This window comes from Phalangium opilio, unplaced genomic scaffold (genome assembly GCF_054372755.1).
Source record: "Phalangium opilio isolate 3A_F unplaced genomic scaffold, DU_Popi_V2 ptg000090l_1, whole genome shotgun sequence".
NCBI lineage: Eukaryota > Metazoa > Arthropoda > Arachnida > Opiliones > Phalangiidae > Phalangium > Phalangium opilio.
In genome coordinates this window covers 46,078-65,183 of record NW_028324195.1, presented here as the reverse complement: position 1 = coordinate 65,183, position 19,106 = coordinate 46,078, and the positions used below count along the sequence as shown (strand labels likewise).

The 19,106-nt window shown below is 40.6% G+C and overlaps 2 protein-coding genes across 2 annotated transcripts; one reads left to right on the top strand and one right to left on the bottom strand.

Moving 5' to 3' along the window:
* Nucleotides 1-516: 516 nt before the first annotated feature.
* Nucleotides 517-3,004, bottom strand: LOC149644121 (uncharacterized). The gene is made up of 3 exons (XM_089850333.1): nt 2,525-3,004; nt 1,336-2,368; nt 517-527 (listed from the first exon to the last, which is right to left on the bottom strand). Exons 1-3 carry the CDS (start codon nt 3,002-3,004, stop codon nt 517-519), a joined length of 1,524 nt encoding a protein of 507 aa, XP_089706459.1.
* A 10,219-nt stretch (nt 3,005-13,223) lies between these two features.
* On the top strand, nt 13,224-18,497 carry LOC149644120 (uncharacterized). Its single transcript, XM_089850332.1, has 3 exons — nt 13,224-18,037; nt 18,133-18,298; nt 18,396-18,497. The coding sequence occupies exons 1-3, from the start codon at nt 13,224-13,226 to the stop codon at nt 18,495-18,497; spliced, it is 5,082 nt and encodes a 1,693-aa protein (XP_089706458.1).
* Nucleotides 18,498-19,106: the final 609 nt, after the last annotated feature.

Here is a 19,106-nt window from a genome sequence, read left to right as displayed (position 1 = left end):
ATTGTCTGACGCATCGATACCCCTAGTTACCGAGTCTGCAAATTACTCCATAAATATATTATGAATATCAATGTTATAGAGATGGAAGAACGAGTCCAACCAGTCAACAGATCTGTATCAGAAACCACGAACTAGCTCCAAATCCAATAGTTAAAATTGTTGTTTATGCCGGAACCGGTAAAACATCGACTTTAGTCGAATACACCAAAAAACGTCCGGGGCTAAAATTCTTGAACATTGCTTACAATAGATACTTAACGTTTATCACCCATTACCAATTTAGTTGTTGCTTATCATAACGAGGTACATTGTCATTATCGTATGTCAGTTTGCGATCAAGCAATAACGATTTTCCCTCCTAATGTCGAATGTCGTACGGCGCATTCATTGGCTTATTGCGCAATTGACATCGAGAACGTTTATAAATTCGAGATTGAATTGAATTGAATTGAAATATGATTTATTGTGCATTACAACAATACAAAGTAGTACCTTCTAGGTAGTGCACCGCTTAAATTAGTTTAGTACTGAATTAGATACGCGTCATAAATAAAACATAAAAATAAAAATAAACAATAATGTCACAGGGATAATACACTTAGGTGACGGAGTTTTAATTTTCTATTAAAAATGTCTATTCGTGATCCATGGTCGTTAAAGTTTTTCATCATTCGGGCTAGGGGAGTTGGCAATTTTACATCGAAATAGAAGGTGTGATGTTGCCTTGTATTTCTATTTCGGATGTTAAAGTGTATTACCGAAAGTAAGGTCGCACAGTGAATTCTATTAGTTTTCAGTTTAGAGAGAAACATTATGTCTAACTTCTTGAAAACTGTAGTAAGATGCTCCAAATGGATAGATCTTAATAACTGATCATAATGGTAGGTTTTCAAATTCGTAAAATACGTTTTATAGAAATAAATAAATTTTCTTTTGAACTGCCTCAAGATTTTCTAATTGTGTATGACTTGCTTGGCAGTCACTCAGTGACCCAAATAGTAGAGTAGGTTTTGTAATTGTCTGATAGAGCTTCGTAAAACACGATTTGGAGCCCAGTTTCCTAGATATACTTAGGGCTCCCCCTAGTGTCCTACGAGCTCTAAGCGAGGCATAGATTATATGATCTTGGTATAAAAGCTTGGAATCAAAAAAGAGGCCCAGATCATAAATGTTCGTCACTCTTTCCAGTGGTTTGTTGTTGATTGTGTAATTATACAATATCGGTGCCCGTTTCCGTGTGTACGTCATAACTTTGGTTTTGGCTTCATTGATGGGAATATTATTGTTGTTGCACCAACTCTGCAGGCTATTTATATACTTTTTGGAGCGACTCACAATCCTCTGAGGTAACGATATTATTTGCCGCTTTGTGGTCGTCGGCGAATTGTAAAGGCGTGGTGTTGGGTAGATAACTTGGGAGGTCAGCTATGTATATGTTGAAAAGTAGGGGTCTCAAAGAGGATCCCTGGGGTACCCTGCATCGGACGTCGAATGATACCCCGGAAATTTCATTGTTGCATTTCATTACATTTTTCCTATCTTTCAGGTAGCTCTGAAACCATTTAAGCAAAGATCCAGCCACCCCGAAGGAGGCAAGCTTTTTTAGTAAGACATGATGGGATACTCTGTCGAAGGCCTTGGATAAGTCCATGTAAATTACGTCCACTTGCCCTCCTGATTTCACTCTCGGTTCGACAAAGTTTAAAAACGATAAATGATTTGTGTCGACCGAGCGGCCTATCACGAAGCCGTGCTGGGAGTCGTTAATATTGGGGGAGAACCATTTATATAGATATCCCTGCATGATGTAGTCGAAGACTAATGCTACCGAGCAAAGTATGGGTCGGTAATTGCGAGGGTCACCTTTGTAGACGTTTTTAAAAATGGGTGTCACGAGAGCTGTTTTCCACTCCGCCGGGAATTTTCCATGTTGTATGTATGTATTAAATATCTGTGAGAGCGGTCTACATAGTAGTTGTTTACATCCCTTAATTTTAAAGTTTTGGATACCGTCATGACCGGATGTCGTTTTTGATTTTAGTTTTCCTATGGCAATCATGACATCTTGCTCGGTAATTGTTAGCGATGAAAGATGTTGTGCCTTCCCATCGTCCTCAATTGTATAGTTCAGATTGGTATTATCATTTGCAATAGAAGAGAAGCAATCGGCAAATTGCTTTGCTATGGCTTGAGTTTTCGTTATTATTTTGCCGTCTCTTTCTAAATGTATGATCTCGGAGTACGATCCTTTTACAGATTTCACATACGACCAAAATAGCTTCGGATCTTTCTTGATGGAATCGTTGACTATGTCGCTGTAGGCTTTCCTGTCCCTTTTCAGTAATGACTTACCTCTGCACGATATTTTCTATAGTTCAGGAAATCCTGTGGTGTTTTGCACGGTATTTTCTATAGTTCAGGAAATCCTGTGGTGTTATAGTCTTTTGTTCTTCCTGTGATAATAGTTTTTGTGACGTAAGGCAGTTCGTAGGTCCGTGAAATACCAACTTGGGTACTTACGCACCCTGGAACTGTTACTACCAACGCTAGTAAGTGGGATGGACGTTTCCATGGCATGTCTAATGATTGATGAAAATAACGATGCCGCTTCTTCAGTGTCCATTAACCCAGTGAGGCAGTCCCAGTTGCTTTCTCTCATAGTTGTATAAAGGTTGAGGTAATCTCCTTTTAAGTAATTGTATGTTTTAACCTTTGATGGCTTGGTTTGAAATTTGAAACCATGGTAGATTAGTTGCAATGGAGGGTGGTACTGATCTGGAGGTACCAGTGGGTCAATGCTATGTGTCATTTGCTGAAACTTTGTCAAATTTGTAAAAATGAGATCTAGTAACTGCCCTTGGTGGTTGAAGGTCTGATTTACTTGCGATAGATTGGTTGAAGACAGTAGGTCTATTAAATGTTGAGCTTTGGTTTTGACTCCCGGTCTGCAGTCCCAGGGCGAACCCAGAGTCAAATCGACACCTGGTACATTGAAATCGCCCATTAAAATTATATCACCCCAAAAATTTAAAAATATCTCTGTTAGATGTGTTCCCAAGTCCTCGTATTTTTGTGCTGGTGTGTCCGGGGAAAGATATATGTTTTGACTCCCGGTCTGCAGTCCCAGAAGAACCCAGAGTCCAATCGACACCTGGTACATTGAAATCGCCCATTAAAATTATATCACCCCAAAAATTTAAAAATATCTCTGTTAGATGTGTTCCCAAGTCCTCGTATTTTTGTGCTGGTGTGTCCGGGGAAAGATATATGTTGCCTATAAGGAGGGTCTGATTGTTCGAACACGGTATTTGCACCCAAACGGCTTCAAAATTCAATTCTAGGTCAGTACGCCGTATAAAATTGAGGTTTTTTGATAGAGCCATAAGGGTTCAGCCTCCTCTGATTGATCCACTTTTGTCTTAGTAGCGGGTACTTCTCGATATTGATGACTTTGTCGGCTTGAAATCGCCACATATTCTCACGTTGTTGTTCTTCAGGACTGGTACAATGGGTGCTGCATACTCTGAGAATAGGATTGGTTGATATGATGTTAGCTTTTTCCAGTCTTGTCAATTCGGCATCGACCTTATCCTTCAGAGCGTAGGGCACTGAATGTGGTTTGAAAAATCGCGGTACTGTGTTGGGTCGACATCATGGGACCATTTACCATTAGCCGAAGAGGATACAAGTTTTTCCTAGTATTTACGGATTATATGACGAACGTCGTTGAATTAATACCTCTGAAGAGAATAACTGCAAACGCATGCACTTTAGTCCTAAAGAACTTTGTTTGCCGATGAGGAGCGCCAAAACAGATCCTGACCGATCGAGGAACCCCATTTGTGTCATCCTTATTCAACATTGGACCAATCCATACGTCTCCATATTATCCTCAATCCAGTATCACTGAAAGAGTAAATTTCGTCCTTGGCGAGACAATTTCAATATACGTGGAGAACAATCACCGAACATGGGACGAGACCTTAAACGCTCTCGCCTTCGCAATAAATTCAGCTCCACATGAGACGACGAAAAAATCTCCATTCTACCTAAATATGGGAAGAGAACCAAGACTCCCATGGGATATCGACATCGGTATTCCCCTCGAAGAATTTGAAGACCGATTCGAGACATTGAAGATCCTTAAAGACCAATGGAAATTAATAAAGAACTTCTCAAAATTGGCTCAAGCCAAACAGAAAAAGTACTAGGATTTGCGAAGAGAAGATCTCGAATTTGATGTCGGAACAACAGTCTGGAAATTGCCTCATCCCCTAACGAATGCCAATCTTGGTCGAATGGCAAAACGTTGCCCATTCAAGATCATAGACAAAAAAGTCCATTAGAGTACATGTTAGAAGACATGATATCTGGACAGAAAACAGGTCCCATCAACATGTCTCTACTGAAGCTTTATCAAACTCCCGAAGTTCCACTGGAAGAAAACGAAGATTCGAATTCTCCAAGAGAAGAACCAGTCGAAAACATGCTTGAGGAAATTATCGAGGAAGACGAGAATACTCGACCTAAAGAACTCGTTTCTCCACGGATACCAAGAGCACGAACTCTTTAAAATTACCTTCTATTGCGTAAATAATAGTTTAAATAGATGAAAACTTCAAAATCCCTGTAGAACTGTTTGACTTCTATGGCACCTATTCTAGAGGGCCGGTAGAATAGGCCCTTCTAGATAAATAAGAACCCACACCCTCGCGTAATGTTAAATGAAAATTCACAGATTTTAGTTGATTAACATGGGGTTTTTGGTGCTCCAGCACATTGATTCATTTAACAAGGGGTTTATAACAACAGCTGTAGGTCCTCTGTCCACTGATTACGGATTTGTTCAAAACATTTTACAAAATCAGATTTCTTTCCCACCACTGGAAAGAGACTACGTAGTCGGCTAGAACCGTTCGCGATTCCATCCTTATTTGGAGATCAAATAATGTAACGGCTGAAATTATCCCTAAACTGACTCTCCAAAATTATCCACTAAATATTACATTAGTCTCCTACCTCATTTCGCCATAGAAATGTTCGAAAAACCTAAAAAGTAAATTTTCCAAGTTAAAAAATACAGCCTCTTTCACTCTATGTGGAAATCTACATTATGGCCATGACCAAGGCTTATTCCGCCTTAAATGTTTTTATTACAAAGAAATGTATAAAAAAGACTCTTACCTTCAAAAAACGGTGGTATTTCCTCGAAAGTAAGTAGAAATACAAGTTCCAAGTGTTTTTTAAAAGATTTTACAGGTGTAAAATTTATAAAATACGTTTTTCCGCTTTTAGCTCGTCTCCGCGAATAGGGGTTAATTTTTTTCCGTATAAAATGGAGTAATGGCATCTCCGAGGGTTTGACTTATTATGACCTATAAGGAGTTAACATAGAGTGCCACTACTCTAAGCTCATCCTTATGATAGTTCCAATTTTGGCCGCTATGCGCTGATCAGGCATATGGCTAATTCGTTTCTCTCTACATTCAAGACTGATAAGGTTTTAGGAAAAGAACTCTAAGCTTCAGATGTGACTTTGAGGCCGACTTAACGTCATATTAACGTGACAGTGGGCGATTATTTAATTTCTCTCTCTTAGCGCGAAACGCGCCTAAACTCGAGATGGATTTGTCGCTACCAGTTCTTATCTTATAAAAGCAATGGTCTATACAAGAAATCGGTGGCGCATTCGTAGCGTGCCGGTTTTCCGAACTGTAGCGTTAACGTTGGTACGTTCGAGTCCCCTCGGGGATTTGGAAATTTACGAAATAATATAAAGTTTAGCTACCCTAGGTCCATCTGTTCGCGTTTTAGAGCACTATTTATGAATTATGAATAAATTTGAATAAATTAACGCGAAAATGGGCGGGAATAGGGCGGGGTTAAGACTCCAGACCAGCCGTAACATAGACTAAAATGGGGGAAGAAAGGGGGTAATATAGGGGAAAAGGCACTAAAAAAAGGGGTAAATGGGGTTAAAGAGGGGGTAAAGGGGGAAAAGGTGGGGGGGGAAAGGGGTAAAAGTGGGGGTAGTAAATTTTCGGTATAAATGCATAAGTTTTTAGCCCATCAATAGATGATCATTGTTGTCAATTTATGTGCTACGTGGTTCGGTACAACTAGCAAAACTATTTGGTATTTGATAACAATTATCTTATATAGTTAGTTAGCTTTAATTAGGATTTTTCTGGAAATTGCCGAAATTTTATTTTTTTTGTTAAATGGTTGGATAGAACTAGTAGAAGTTTTACTTTGGGGGTTTTTTTCTTTCTTTTGAAAAATACCTAAAGTATTTTATCGCTATGTTTTCGCGCTGTTATTTTATGAGAGAAAACGTTCGATTTTACGTTGATAAGTATTATTTAAACCTGTTTAAATGGCACTGAGTGAGACAATGGAGGAGTTTAGGGGGTTTTAAGTATAGTTTTTCTATTTAAGTGATGTTTATATGCCTGAAAATTTTGAAAGAGCATTATAAAATTAATTTAAACTTGTTTAAGTCGTTAATTAGCTTTAATTTTTTTATTGTTTAGAAAAATGCTGAAAATAAACACACTACTGTACCGCCACTATTAAAACGTTGTCTCTCAACAAAAAATTGTTGAGAGACAGCGTTATAATTACTTTGATTTGTAATATTTAATCGTAAATGGTCTTGCGTTAGACGAGGATGAAGTACAGTGAATTATATTCCAATGAAGTCGTTATTTAGCTTTAATCATGGCTTTTTGGATTTTACCGCCTAGTCTTTTGATTTGCCGAATTAATACTCTATTTTACCGCCTAAGTCGAAAGCCAAGTCAATCTAGCCAACGGGTGTTTTCTAGCAGAGGACGAATAGTTGAAAAAGTACTATTGTAGAGTTTTTTTTACTTTCGGCAATTTTCAGCAGATTGGAAGGTGGCGGTAATTTATTGAATGCCCTAGACGGCATACCTCCAGTTGTGAGCGAGACTAATAAATATTAACAGTTAAACCCGTAGCAGACAACTTTCCTTCTAAAGACTTAAGCTATCCTCTTGCACCAACGCTAAACCACCGCGCGCTACCATCCTTAAACCCCCGCACCAACGCTAAACCAACGGACCATTGCGTGCTTCAGAGGAGGCGGAGTCTATCCTTTTTCGTTCTGGTGGAGTCACCAAACAAGTGTTTATTTTAAAAAATCGAAATCGGAATGATCGGGATTAAAAGCCCCGAACACACGGTATTCCTGTTGCCATGCATTGCCAAAGCTATGCTAGACTAGATAGACCTTAAAACCGGGACCAATACTCGTGCGAGGGGGGATTCTCCCCCGCACGAGTAAAAATAGGTTATAACCCAGAACAAATTGAAACAAAGCTGAAAATTTCAGACCTTATAGATTTTTGGGCGCTCTTTAACGTGATGTGGTTTCCCACACTCTCCAATTGGTAGAATGTCCGCCATATTGGAAAATGGCATAAACAATCAAGAAAACGTTTAATAACTCTGGTTCTACTACACCCATTAACAAGTTAATATGCTTCAATTGTAAATTACCTTCAAACACATAATTCATCGCATAAGATATGTTGTCCTACAACTAACCAGAAGTTCACGATATGACCCTGAAGATTAGCCTCATATAAAAAAAAAGATGATTTAAAGCAATTTTTGGTTTCAACTTTTAGAATACATTTCCAAAACAAAGCATATAGTTCCCATTACCAAAAGTAATACAAGAAACCTCCCTACGGGAGGAGGGTAAAACAGCCTTTGTACCATCATAAAATTAAAGGTTTTAATATATACCATTGTTCGCCGACACTTGTCAATACGGCTAAAGTTGAGTTAAAGTTTACAAAGTTGGCATAACCAAGTGTATATTTTAAATGAGGATTATATAATTGAGCTCCTCGAGTTAAAATTTTTAATTAGGTTTTCTTCCACCATTAAGTGCGAGAGAATAAAGCAGCATTCAATACGGCTAAAGTTGAGTTAAAGCATTTGAAACAAAGTTGACATAACCAAGTGTATACTTTAAATGAAGATTATAGAATTGAGCTCCTAGAGTTAAAATTTTGAATTAGCTTCTCTTCCACCAACAAGTGCGGCAGTAAAGCAACATTCATCTCAATCTCTCAGAAGGGAAGCTATGAGACTTTTGCATGATCATCCTCTGTCTGCCCATAGAGGTAAATACAAGACGCAAGAAAAAGTCGGACATAGATACTGGTGGCCCGATCTGGACAAGGACGTCAGGCAATATGTCAAGGAGTGCGTCCTATGCCAACAGTATAAGATCAGTAACCGCAAGACACCTGGCCTTATGATATCTACAGTTCCGACTGGACCCTTCGACAAAATAGGAGTTGATATCATGGTACCCTTTCCGATCAGCAGAAGAGGATACAAATTCCTTCTCGTCTTTACGGATTACATGACAAAATTCGTCGAACTAATCCCTTTAAAAAGAATAACAGCCGACGCATGCGCCCTCGCACTGAAGAACTTCGTATGTCGATGGGGAGCACCAAAGCAAATACTAAGCGACAGAGGGACTCAGTTCGTGTCCTCCCTATGGCACAATACGTGCAAATTATTCAACATTGGACCAATTCACACTTCGCCGTATCACCCTCAGTCGAACATCACTGAGCGGTTAAACCGAGTCCTCGGAGAAACCATTTCCATATACGTAGAGAACAATCACAGAACATGGGATGAAACCCTGAACGCTCTTGCGTTCGCGATAAACTCAGCTTCCCACGAAACGACTAAAAGATCTCCCTTTTACTTAAACATGGGACGAGAACCGAGACTCCCGTGGGACATCGACATAGGGATGCCCCTCGAGGAATTTGATGATCGTTCGGAGACCTTGAAGATCTTAAAGGACCAGTGGAAATTAACCAAGACTTTCTCGAAACTGGTTCAGGCCAAACAGAAAAAATACTATGATCTCAAAAGAGAAGATCTAGAATTCGACATTGGGACGATCGTTTGGAAATTGACTCATCCCCTATCCAACGATAACTTGGGTCGCATGGCAAAACTATGTCTAAAATGGACGGGCCCCTACAAGATCATAGAGAAGAGAAGTCCGCTAGTTTACGTCCTAGAAGACATGATCTCGGGACAAAAGACCGCCCCAATTAACATGTCTAAACTCAAATTGTACCAAACTCCTGAAGTTCCGTTAGAGGAAAACGAAGAGGGGTCTACTCCCGGAAAAGAACCTGAAACGACTAACGCGGAAGTCCGACCCACGGAAGAAGTCCAACCGAAAACGAAATCAAAAGAACCTGAAACGACTAACGCGGAAGTCCGACCCGCAGAAGAAGTCCAACCGGAAGAGTGTCAAGAAAACCTTGTCAGTCCAGAAGTGACACATCCGGTGGCCAAACCACTGACCCCCGAACCACAAGTTCCAATGGAATCTTCAATACCTGAGAGAGAAAAAAGAGATCACCCGACTACGACAACAACCGAAGGAATTCAACCCAAGAAAAAGGCTCTTCTGAAATTGAGCACATCAACGGATGTAGATAGAATTTCTGAACCGGAACAGGAAAAGAGAGGTCATCCGACCACTTCTTCCACCGCTCCTGGACCGAAACGAAAACCAGTAAGGAAATTATCGAGTAGCAGTCTCTCATGTGATGAGCCAGAGATCCCTGATCTCGGCAAAAGAAGTCACCCTACCACCTCATCGTCCATCATTGGAAGACGAAAGAAACCGTTACGGAAGATATCGAGTAGTAGAAATTAGAGATGGGCCGATACCAGTTTAAACCGATACCGATATGATCCGATACTTCGGAAACCGATACGTACCGATACCGATATTTTACCCGATCCTTTGATTAAACCGATATCAAACCGATACCGATATGGCATCGGTATCGGCCCATCTCTATGAAGATTCTCGATCCAATTTCGGTACTTGAAACTATAAAACTGGCTTATCATACGACAAATCCAGTTTGGACACTAGTAACGTTATCCAAAAATAGATGAAAAACTGTGCTGTCTCAGAGTTTAGGTCTTATGGCGCTATCTACTCTCAACATAAGCATTTATTTTCTTTAAAAAATATCGGGTAGAAATATCGGTTCATTTATAACCGATACCGATATATCGGTTAAAGCCAAATATCGGTACCGATACCGATATGGCATCGGTATCGGCCCATCTCTAGTAGAAATACATGGACCAAAGAACCGTACTCCCCTCACTCTCGAAGTAAACACAAAAAAGAAGGTCGATCACGAAATCAGCAGCGAGATCATCTAATTTCCTCTTCGGAAGAGATAGACAGGAATGAAGACAGACAACGGCGAAAAAAACGAATGAGAGCCACAACGACGACAAGCTCGTCAACAAAGCCCTTAAAAAAGACGCCGAAAGTCCATGCCCTGTCAACTTGTCTTGAAGGCGAATCCCCTCTTCCGACAATTGGAACGCGTTATGAGTTGCAAGTAGCTACGAGCCTAAGCCCTTTAGTCCCAGTGGAGGATGAACTTTTCGAGTCCATGAGCACTGGAGAGGATACTCACTCTCCCTTAGCTCCGTCGATTGCGGAACACTTTCCGACGATTTTCGATAAACCATTCAAGAAAGAATTGTGCTACCGACACACGGTACAGCCCGGAAAAGTAGACATGGATGTTTACTATAATCCTCCTGGAAGAAAGAGTCGCATGTATACGTTCAACAAATGAGATTTCTCAGTATTTACGAAATAACTATATTAGGGACTTAGACCCCATAGACTTCTGCTTCAAGAGAGTACCCATTGCCAAACCACCTTGGGAAAGAGTTAGACTAGCCCACCCAAGGCGTTTGGTGCAAACAGCCGTTTAAACCGGGAACAACGTGTTACTGCCATTGCGATCCGTCACGCTCGATCCCAATGGGAACACTTCCTACATCCCTATGGGGCTCTTATAATTCCTCTTCTTTTTAGATGGCTACTCCTCCTCTATACTGGAGACTGGCCCCTAAACAAAAGCGTGGAAGGATGGCCACGGTCACGCCTGAAGATTTTCTCTTGCAACCGTCCCCTCGGGAATTCCCAATCATTTCCCTTCCCGCGGCCCACTCGTTTGGACTCCTCTCCAGGGAAGTCGACATCGATCCCGAAGAACAGATTCATCCCGCGAGGACCGCTGCACAGGAACCGGACGTGTTAATCCTGACCCAGGAAGGAGGTACTCTGTAGGACGACACTCCTGCCGTAAACGTTCGCCCAGAGGCAGTGGGCCCAAACCTGCCCAGTCAACGTTCACAACGGGAACACAACCATGGAGGAATGTTGCCACGAAGAGAATGGACGTTTGGCACACACCCCACGTCCCGGCGCCGTTACTCAACGCACCTTAGACGAACTAATGCTGGAAATAGCCCTCCGTTACCCAGCTCCATTACTGAAAAATCCTCCAGCCGCCCCATTGCCGAAAGCTCTTCCAGCCGCCCCTTTGCCGAAAGCTCTTCCAGCCGCCGCTTTGCCGAAAGCTCTTCCAGCCGCCTCATTGCCGTAACCTCTTCCAACCGCCTCAATGGCGAAACCTCTTCCAGCCGCCTCATTGGCGAAACCTCTTCCAGCCGCCTCATTGGCGAATCCTCTTCCAGCCGCCTCATTGGCGAAACCTCTTCCAGCCGCCTCATTGGCGAAAGCTCTTCCAGCCGCCGCACAGACGCCCGCTCCTCCAGAAGTTCTCACGCCGCAAGCTCCTCCAGCCGCCGCGCAGACGCCCGCTGCTCCAGAAGTCCTCCCGCCGCGAGCTCCTCCAGCCGCCGCACAGACGGCTGCTCCTACAGAAGTCCTTCCGCCGCAAGCTCCTCCAACCACTGCAACGCCGCGAAACCACCAACCCGATGACGAACCAAGACAGCTTCCGGACCCCACAGAAGCAGCCGGCGAAATTGAGCCGGATAATCCATTCCTACCAGGTTCCCAGGACTTTCGAGACTTTTTAGATTATGGTCGCCTCCCCATATCCCAAGATAAACTTTATCTGCTGTCAGAGTATGACCAACTCTTCGTGTAAGACCTCCCTTTCCTCCGCGAACCACCACGGAACCGCAAGCTGTTTCCTGTCGCATGGGACGGGATGCCCCAGAGCGCGGCCATCCGTTTATACCCCATTTCCCCGGATGGATACCCAATTCTCCATCGTCCAAGTGGGGCATATCGCTGCAAAGCTTGTGAAGCGGTCGGGAAACACTTCGCCTCTTTGTGCCAGCGCAAATTTATACTTCGGGATCGTCAACATGGACGGATGAACACTAGCGTTCAAGCCGATTAAACTTTTCGTGAATACCGTTATTCCACATTATATTTTCTTTTCCTTGTTTCACCCCTATTCTTTCCTCACTTCTATTTTCTTTCCACGTTCTTCTTCTTTTCCGAGGGGGTGCATGCAGCGGCCTCACCCCTGAAGCCGTTGCAGACGAAGATGGAGGGCTGAGCATCCTCGTCCAACTTTGGGACTATGTTCAGCCCGCCGCCATGTAAACTCCTCCTCTTTTCTCATCCATAACCTTCGTTCCAAAACAAACAACCGAGGCATAAGAAACGCCGGTTGTTTCTGAAACAAGTTAGTTCTCTTACTGTTTTCACTGACCAGGTGTAACGAAATATTAGACAAAAATTTAGACATAGCAAAATATATTTTTAATTGTCGTGTTAAAGATTATATTGTGAAAAAAATAAGAATGAGAATAAGGAATTTTAAAAAAAAGTAGACTATTGATAAGCATTTTCTTTTTTATTATAGTTAACATTTTAGATCTAAGCGGGGAATGCTTATCAGTTGTACCGAATTTGTTAATCGAGACAGTCACTGTACTTACAGTAGCATTAAAAATAAATTGTTGATTTTTAACTGTTAATAATGGTTTTTCCGCTTGTGTTGATTTCAATCCGCCAGACATAAATAGATTCAGTTGTTAAGCTTTCTAAGTGTTCGATTAGAAAAAATAACATGATGCCGAAAACGCGGGATAGGATTAGAAATTAATTTAGAAATTAAACGGAAAAACTGAGCGAAAAAGTAGAAACGGTTAATAGAAGTTATTAAGCGTGTGTTTGAAAAACTTTGTGAACCCTCTACTAAATCTGAGACCGGAAGTTATTTGTATTTGGAAACTTTGTAAATTCTCTACGATATTTGTGACTGTACGAAGGAATTTCGTGAATTTCGCGTTCGGGGGCTCGAAAATTAAACTGTATATCCCAAATAATCCGAACAGAAATGGATCCGCATAAACGAAATATCGGTAAAAGAGGCCACGCGAGAGGTTCGTTAACGCGTCTAGAAAATGAAATAAATCAAGCCTTAGGAGCCACGTCTTTAGCTGTAAACAACGCTATATTGACTAAATACGTTCTTCAGTTAGACAATATAGAATCGAACATTAGTGCTTTAAACGAGAAAGTGCAAGACGAACTGACTACGGACGCGGAATTGGACAAGGACTTGATGGATTGTGAAACAATTCAAAATAAAATCATCGATTTAAAGTCAAGGTGCATCGACGCTCAACAGAACTTGCAAATGACAAACCAGAGGTCATCAGCATCAAGTACAACGCAGATAGTAAGCCAACCACAATCTCCTATACCTTTTAATAACGCGCAGACTGTAAATACGAAATTGCCGCGTATAACTATCGAGAAATTTTATGGAGATATTAGTAAATGGCAGGAATTTTGGACATCTTTTGAAAATACCTTCCACAATACCGAGTTACCCGATTCCGCTAAGCTTATCTATCTCAGAAGTTACCTAGGGGGTATTGCTTTATCTAGTGTTAGGGGTTTATCAATGACCTATCAGAACGCGGTGAACACTCTCGAAGAACGATTCGGTAGAGATGAAGATATAACACAAGCTCATATCGAAAATATACGAAATTTAGAACCTGTTAGAAAATCGTCAGACATAAGAAGTTTACGGAATTTCTTTGATGTTCTTTATGTTAGTGTTATGGGATTAGAGACTCTTAATGTTAAAAATCAATATGGGGCAGTATTAATTCCAATAATTACGGATTTATTACCAGAAGATATAGTTCTTAGTTATTCCCAGAAAAACCGGAAGGCGTTTTGTATTGATAAATTAATCGAGTTCCTAAAAGAAGAGGTCGAAAGTAGGGAACAAGCTAGTAAATTGAAAAAAGGTTTTAGCATTCAAGATAAGAAACCCGAAAACTCATTTACTAGAAACCCCATAATTAAAAAACCAAGAATCCATTCCACATCTGCTTTCAAAACAACTGTATCAGAAAATACTTGTTCATTTTGTAACGAGCTACACAAAATGGAAAATTGTAACACTCTAAATGCGGATGAACGAAAGGAAGTCTTCAAGAAACTATCACTTTGTTTTATATGTGCCCAGAAAAGACATACAGCAAGGTTTTGCAAGAAGAAAAGAGAAGTCTCCTGCAAATTCTGCCAAAAATGTCATTCGCACATGATATGTGATACTCAATACAAAGCTGTTTCCAGTCCAGACAACAAGAAAGAGGAAGACAGAACTATTCAAAATGAAGTTGCAACTCTGTCCACTATTCTCTCTAAGAATTCCTCATCAAAAATCTACCTCCGTACTGCCTGGGCAAAGATATATCATGATGGAAAAGAAGAAATCGTACGATGTTTGTTGGATGACGGAAGCCACCGTACATATGTATCATCTGATATATGCCAAAAGTTAAACCTGCCCATCATTGGAAGGGAATCGTTGAACTTGACAGTGTTTGAAGGAAAGAATAAAAGGATTGAGCGTCCAAAGGTACAATTGTCTCTAAGAAGCCTGTTTGACACTCGAAGCATAACCGTAGAAGCCATAGTATCACCAAAACTAAGCGGAAGTATCCCAGGGGTTCCGAGACAAGACTTAATGAAATTATCTGATGAAAGGGGATGGAAGCTAGCTGATACGCCACCCCACGATGGACTCTCAAGTTCCGAGGAAATTACATTGTTATTGGGAGCAGATTACTATTGGAAGGTATCTAGCGGCGTCACCGAAAGAATTAGTTCATCTCTCATGGCACATGACACTATCCTTGGTTGGACAATTCATGGAAAGGATGAAGAATTGCAAGATGACGAGTCCTCAATAGGCTCTTACAATGTATGCGTTTTTCACGTGATGAGTTACCATGAACGAAACGAAGAGGAACTAATATCTGAAAGTCTGAAAGCATTTTGGAAATTGGATGCACTGGGAATCGTGGACAAAAATGATGACCAATTGATGAATGAAAAAGCCATACAAAGGGATTTCGACTCTAAGATTTGCTACGATGGAAAGCGTTACACAGTTTGTCTCCCTTGGAAGGATGAAAGAAAACTTTCAAACAATAACTATCAACAAGCAAAAATTAGATTTCAAGGCCAATTAAGAAAATTTAGGAAGAATCCAGAGATATTCAACAGATATGCTGAAGTCTTCGAAACATACTTGAAAAATGGAATAATCGAAGAGGTGAACGTGGGAAGCGAATCTAAGACGACATTTTATCTGCCGCACAGAGAAGTAATTAATGAAGAAAGAAGCTCTACGAAGCTTAGAATCGTCTTCGACGGATCCTCCCATGCTTTAAATTCGCCGTCATTAAACGATTGCCTTAATTCAGGACCAGCACTCAACATGGACTTACTTGGTCTACTGATCAAATTTCGGAAGAATAAATATGGATTTACGGCCGATATTGAGAAGGCATTTTTGCAAGTGGGGTTATCAGAGAGCGATCGTGATGTAACAAGATTTCTTTGGATAAAGGATAGAACACTAGATCCAGATAAATTGCAATATCAAGTTTACAGAATGACACGAGTTTTGTTTGGCTTAACATCTAGCCCATACTTACTGGCAGCTATAATTCGCTACCATATCGAAAAATTCAAGCATGAACAACCAGAAATTTACAAATTGTTGCGAGATTTCCTGTACTTCGATGATCTTGTGGGTGGAGCAGAAGACGAAAATAAAGCTTTTGAATTGTTCAATGGAGCGAAGACGATGTTATCGAAAGCTGGAATGCCATTACGAAAGTTCCAATCGAACTCAACTTGGTTGAATAAAAGGTTGTCTGAAGATCCAAGTGAATACAAATCTGTCAAAGACACCGGCAAGATATCAAACACGCTGCTAAAGGTTTTGGGAATCGCTTGGTGCCCGGAATCAGACATGTTATGTTTCGAAGTCTCCAAACTCCTGGACTTTCTCAGCAACAAGACAAATACAAAGCGTTTCATCTTGAAAGCCTCAGCTCGCGTATTCGATCCCATCGGGTTCATTTCACCTTTCACCGTCCGAATTAAATGTCTGTATCAAGAACTATGGAAGAGGGGAACAGACTGGGATAAAGAAATCGATTCCGATTTGGAAGAAATTTGGAACAAGTGGTGTCTGGAGTTACCACTAGTGTCCCAACTAGAAATTCCAAGGTACTATGGTGAAAATAACGAACATTTACAATTGCACTGCTTCACGGATGCAAGCGAAAAGGCTTATGGAGCAGCGGTTTACATTTGGTCTATGGGAGAAAACAATATTCCAACTGTCCTACTACTGGCATCAAAAAGTCGTGTCTCACCTCTGAAAAAGCTTACGATTCCGAAATTGGAATTAATGGGAGCAGTCATTGGGGCCAGATTAATGAAAACCATCAAAACCAATTTCGAAGAAGAAAAGCCGCCTATACATTTCTGGAGTGACAACCAATCTGTTATTTCATGGATTCGAAGCAATGCCAGAGAGTGGAAACCCTTCATAGAAAACAGAGTGAGTGAAATTCAGGAGCTCACGGAACCCGAGCAATGGAGATATGTACCAACTAAACAAAATCCAGCTGATTTCCTCACACGGGGTCAAACCGTATCTGAACTACAATCAAATGAAATGTGGTGGACAGGACCAGATTTTTTGAAAGGACATAAATCAGGATGGCCAATTCAACCCGAAAGGTACACCAGAACGAGCGAAGCGGACACGGAGAAAAGACCAAAATATACGAATTCCATTGTCCTATACGCAAGTGAAGTTTCAAACGAAGGATTGGAACCCATTTTGAAACTAGAAGATTACAGCAACTTCTCAAGAGTAATAAGGACGACCGCTTGGATTTTGCGAGTACATTTCAATTGTAAAAATCCAATCAACAAGAAAAGGGGTGAATTGACCACAGATGAGATTAATCTAAGCGAAAATTATTGGATCAAGTTCACACAACAAGAAGCATTCCCGCGAGAAATTAAAGCCCTCAAGGAGAAGCGAGAAATCCCACCTGGTTCAAAACTTTTAGAGTTGAAGCCATATTTAGATGAAGACGGATTATGCCGAATGAGAGGACGACTGGGTTTCGCAGATCTTAAGTTGGATGAAAGACATCCCATAATACTACCAGAAGAACACAGATTTACTCAATTCATCATCAAGAACTACCATGAAAAGGTTATGCACATGGGTGTAACTTCTACACTCGCGAGTCTAAGAGGACGATTTTGGATTCCGCGTGGACGACAGATTATCAAAAAACAATTAGCTAATTGTCTGCTTTGTAAAAGACTGAAGAAACTATCGTATCATCCAGAGACCGCACCATTACCTCCAGAACGCGTTAACGCGAGTTCACCTTTCGAGACAACGGGAGTAGATTTTGCAGGCCCAGTATATATAAGGTGTTATGATGAGAAAGAGAGGAAGTACGTACCATCAAAAACAAAAAGTTATATCGCGCTATTCACCTGCGCTACAACTAGAGCCGTTCATCTCGAACTTGTGTCAAATTTAAGCGCCGAAAATTTTATACTCGCGTTAAAACGGTTCGTGGGTCGTCGCGGTGTTAGCAGACTTTTTTTGTCGGACAATGCAAAAACTTTCCAAAGAACTCAGAAGGAATTATCGAAATTATGGAGCACTGTTCTGACTCCGGAAACAAAACAGTATTTTGGAAAGAATAAGATTGTTTGGAAATTTATAGTGGATTATGCTCCCTGGTGGGGAGGTATGTGGGAAAGAATGGTGCGAACGGTGAAAGATTGTTTAAAAGGGTACTAGGCAGAGCGTTATTATCTTATGAAGAACTAGAAACTATTCTCATAGAAGTCGAATCCGTAGTGAATTCGCGGCCTATTACTTTCACTAGCAACGACAGTAACGAATCTTCGCCCCTAACACCTTCGCACTTTCTTATTGGAAAAAGACTTGATACCCTTCCTCCGAGAAAATTTAAGATGAGTGAAATAGAATTACATAGGCCCGACTTGAGTAAAAGATGGAAACACCGCCAAGAACTTTTAAATAGGTTCTGGGTGCGATGGCGAAAGGAATACCTATTGGAATTAAGGACTGCCCAAAAAGTAAAGAGCATAAAATCAGGTTCCCCCTTAATCAACGAAAACGATGTAGTTTTGGTACGGGATGATAAATTACCACGACACCTTTGGAAAGTGGGGCGTATCTTGGAACTCCACTCAGGACGAGATGGAATTAGTCGGTCAGCTACCATAAAAACGAATCAATATATAATTAAGCGTCCATTACAATTGCTATATCCTCTTGAAGTTTAAAAAAAAAACTAAATTAATTGATTAAATTTTGTTAAAAAAAAATGTGATTTCTTTGAACTCTCATTTTTGAGGGGAATGTAACGAAATATTAGACAAAAATTTAGACATAGCAAAATATATTTTTAATTGTCGTGTTAAAGATTATATTGTGTAAAAAATAAGAATGAGAATAAGGAATTTTAAAAAAAAGTAGACTATTGATAAGCATTTTCTTTTTTATTATAGTTAACATTTTAGATCTAAGCGGGGAATGCTTATCAGTTGTACCGAATTTGTTAATCGAGACAGTCACTGTACTTACAGTAGCATTAAAAATAAATTGTTGATTTTTAACTGTTAATAATGGTTTTTCCGCTTGTGTTGATTTCAATCCGCCAGACATAAATAGATTCAGTTGTTAAGCTTTCTAAGTGTTCGATTAGAAAAAATAACACCAGGCACGGGTCAGATTTTCCGCGTTCCAACCAACGATTTTTGTAATTCGCGAATTGTCGCGCTTCCAGAATCGGATCCGGATATTTTGAGAAATTAAATTACGTCGCAAATAAAT

Excerpts from the sequence above, each read along its gene's own strand:
- LOC149644121 (XM_089850333.1), bottom strand. The coding sequence starts at position 3,004 with ATGGGCGATTTCAATGTACCAGGTGTCGATTTGACTCTGGGTTCGCCC. Across the intron at positions 2,369-2,524 it reads TTGGTAGTAACAGTTCCAGG|AAAATATCGTGCAGAGGTAA; the intron begins GTGCGTAAGTAC and ends CCTGAACTATAG.
- LOC149644120 (XM_089850332.1), top strand. The coding sequence starts at position 13,224 with ATGGATCCGCATAAACGAAATATCGGTAAAAGAGGCCACGCGAGAGGT. Across the intron at positions 18,038-18,132 it reads GTGAAAGATTGTTTAAAAGG|CAACGACAGTAACGAATCTT; the intron begins GTACTAGGCAGA and ends TACTTTCACTAG. Across the intron at positions 18,299-18,395 it reads AACTTTTAAATAGGTTCTGG|TTTTGGTACGGGATGATAAA; the intron begins GTGCGATGGCGA and ends AAAACGATGTAG.